The sequence below is a fragment of the Gracilinanus agilis genome, chromosome 2, assembly GCF_016433145.1.
Source record: "Gracilinanus agilis isolate LMUSP501 chromosome 2, AgileGrace, whole genome shotgun sequence".
Classification (NCBI taxonomy): Eukaryota; Metazoa; Chordata; class Mammalia; order Didelphimorphia; family Didelphidae; genus Gracilinanus; species Gracilinanus agilis.
In genome coordinates this window covers 27,045,337-27,047,444 of record NC_058131.1, presented here as the reverse complement: position 1 = coordinate 27,047,444, position 2,108 = coordinate 27,045,337, and the positions used below count along the sequence as shown (strand labels likewise).

The following is a 2,108-nucleotide window of genomic DNA, read 5'->3' as shown; positions in this document are numbered from 1 at the left end:
GTAGCCTGCAGAGGGAGTTGGGGGCGGGGAGGATTCCTGGAGCTGGAGTTGGGGGGAGGGCAGGGTGCGGCTCGTGCTACAAAGGAATTCCCTACAGGACGCCCCCGCCCCGCGAAGCTCGGCTGCCCTCGGGGCTGCGGAAAGCGAGGCCGTCCGGCTCTGCGCTGCGGGAGGCTCCCCCGCTTCCCGCGCCCCCTCCCTGCGGACCGAAGGCGGGCGCCGGCGTGGCCCAATAAGCGGGGCTGGCCGCTTGAGTGACGGGAGCCCCCCGCCCCCTCTGCTGTCCGTCCTTTTTCTCGCTGCTTCCTCTCCATCGGCATCTTCCTGCCTTCGCTCCCGAGCTTGCTCCGTCCCTCCGTCCACTTGCCCTTCCCTGGGGGCTGCCGCTTCTCTCCCGGGCAGCCCTCTTCCCGCTCCTGCCTTTCCTGTCCTGCTTTGCCGCATCTCTCCATTCATTGTCCTTCCGCCCGCCTGTCCGTGTCTTGGTCACCTTCCTCGCCTCCGTCTCTCGGTGGAGACTCCCCTCCCCCTTCTATCTGTCTCTCCGCTTGGATTTCTGCAACCCGTCTTGCCCCACCCCCACCTCCTGCTGCTGCTCCCTTCGTGCCGCCGCCTCCCAGGAGCCCTCCGTGGGTGGCGATCAGGGCAGGGGCTCGGACCCCAACCCTGTCCTGAGGGGGCTCCTGCCGACGGTAAGTCATTGGCTGGAATCGGGGAAGCAGAGGGGACGGGGGTTGGGGGGGTGGGGGGTGGGGGGAGACTTCAGAAATCAGGGAACCTCCACCCTTTTCCAGGCCCTCCCTGATTTTTCTAGAAGCTTCCTGGGGGGTTCCGCTCGGGGCGGGGGAGGGACCCTCCTGACCCAGGACTTTCCATCTGTGGCTCCCCAGGGTGTCCATCCCTGGGGGCTGCAAAAACCAGATGCCCGACCTCCTTGGTAACTGGTGACGCACGCGATTAACTCCTTGTAGTCTGCCCGAGCCTCTTACATAATCCGAAAACCGCGGAGGAAAGCGCTTCGGCCGCCCGCCCTGCCCCGTCCTCCTGATCCTGCGGCCCTTTGGGGCAGAGTTTAAACGCCGAGATAACCGGGAGCCCCGCTATTCAGTAAGTCTCCTTTCCGTTGGGCTGCAGGATGCGCTCTGCGCCGAGGGACCCCCGGGCCTGGCCAGCGTGGGGGAGGGGAGGACGGCCGCCCTCCGGTTCCTCCAATGTAAGAACCGGAAGTGCGACCTTCTAGGGCCTGAGCTCTGGAACCCGCCCCCGCGGGGCCTTGGCCAGGGCTGTTAGGGGCCAAGTGACTGACCCGGCTTAGACTCCCTCTCTAGGGAGCCACACAGTACTGTGGGAAGAGTTCTGCTTGTGGATTAGAAGGGCTTGTGTTCAAATCCTGCCACTGGCTCATTCATCCCTCGGGTGACCTTGAGCACATCCCGTCACCTCTGGCCCTCAGTTTCCTCATCCGTAAAATTATTGGACTTAATAGTTGCCGAAGTTCCTTCTAGCTCCAAATCCTTTAATTGTGTGAAAATGGAAAGAAGGCTCTCTAGTACGCCTTGGCGGGCCCTCCAAGATTTAGAGCTACCACAAGATGAGCAAACTGAAGACCAGAGAGGCCGTGGCTATCCGGGGACATTTGAACCCAGACCCCCGGATTCCAGGTCCAGTTTTCTACTACTCTCTACTTAGCTGTGGGCAAGACGCAGATCCCCCCTGCAGAAAGAGCCCAGGGCTGGTCCTCCCTTCCATCAGAAGCCCCTCCGGCCTGGGTGGGCATGGAAGGGGCTCCCCCGGGTCCTTGGTGGAGGGCATTTAGCACAGTACAAATGGCGGGATGGCCCTCTGGGGGAGAGAGAGAGCGTTTGGCCAGGGGGGCCGTTCCGTCCCTGCTGGCTCCTCCTAGCCCGGCCCAGGTCGGGAAGGCCGAGACATTCACGCATTCATTCCACGAGGAGGAGGGCATGTCCTGGGCACACGGCGTGGCTGTCTGCCCCAGAGGAAGGGCCGCTATGAGGAGAGGCAGGGACTGAGGTTACAGGGAGGCGGGTTCAGAGGTGACGGAAGGACAGACAATCATCAGAGTCCCCCGAAGGGAAGCGGCTGCCTGG

At 63.2% G+C, this 2,108-nt stretch overlaps 1 protein-coding gene across 1 annotated transcript in view; it reads left to right on the top strand.

Moving 5' to 3' along the window:
- LOC123233101 overlaps nucleotides 1–1,189 on the top strand; it is a 36,152-nt gene extending 34,963 nt beyond the window's left edge. Inside the window, exons 2-3 of the mRNA XM_044659268.1 lie at nucleotides 5–692; nucleotides 972–1,189. Of these exons, the coding sequence (XP_044515203.1) occupies nucleotides 5–692; nucleotides 972–1,048 (765 nt within the window). The 3' untranslated portion in view covers nucleotides 1,049–1,189. The remainder of the gene's footprint in view (nucleotides 1–4; nucleotides 693–971) is intronic.
- Nucleotides 1,190–2,108: the final 919 nt, after the last annotated feature.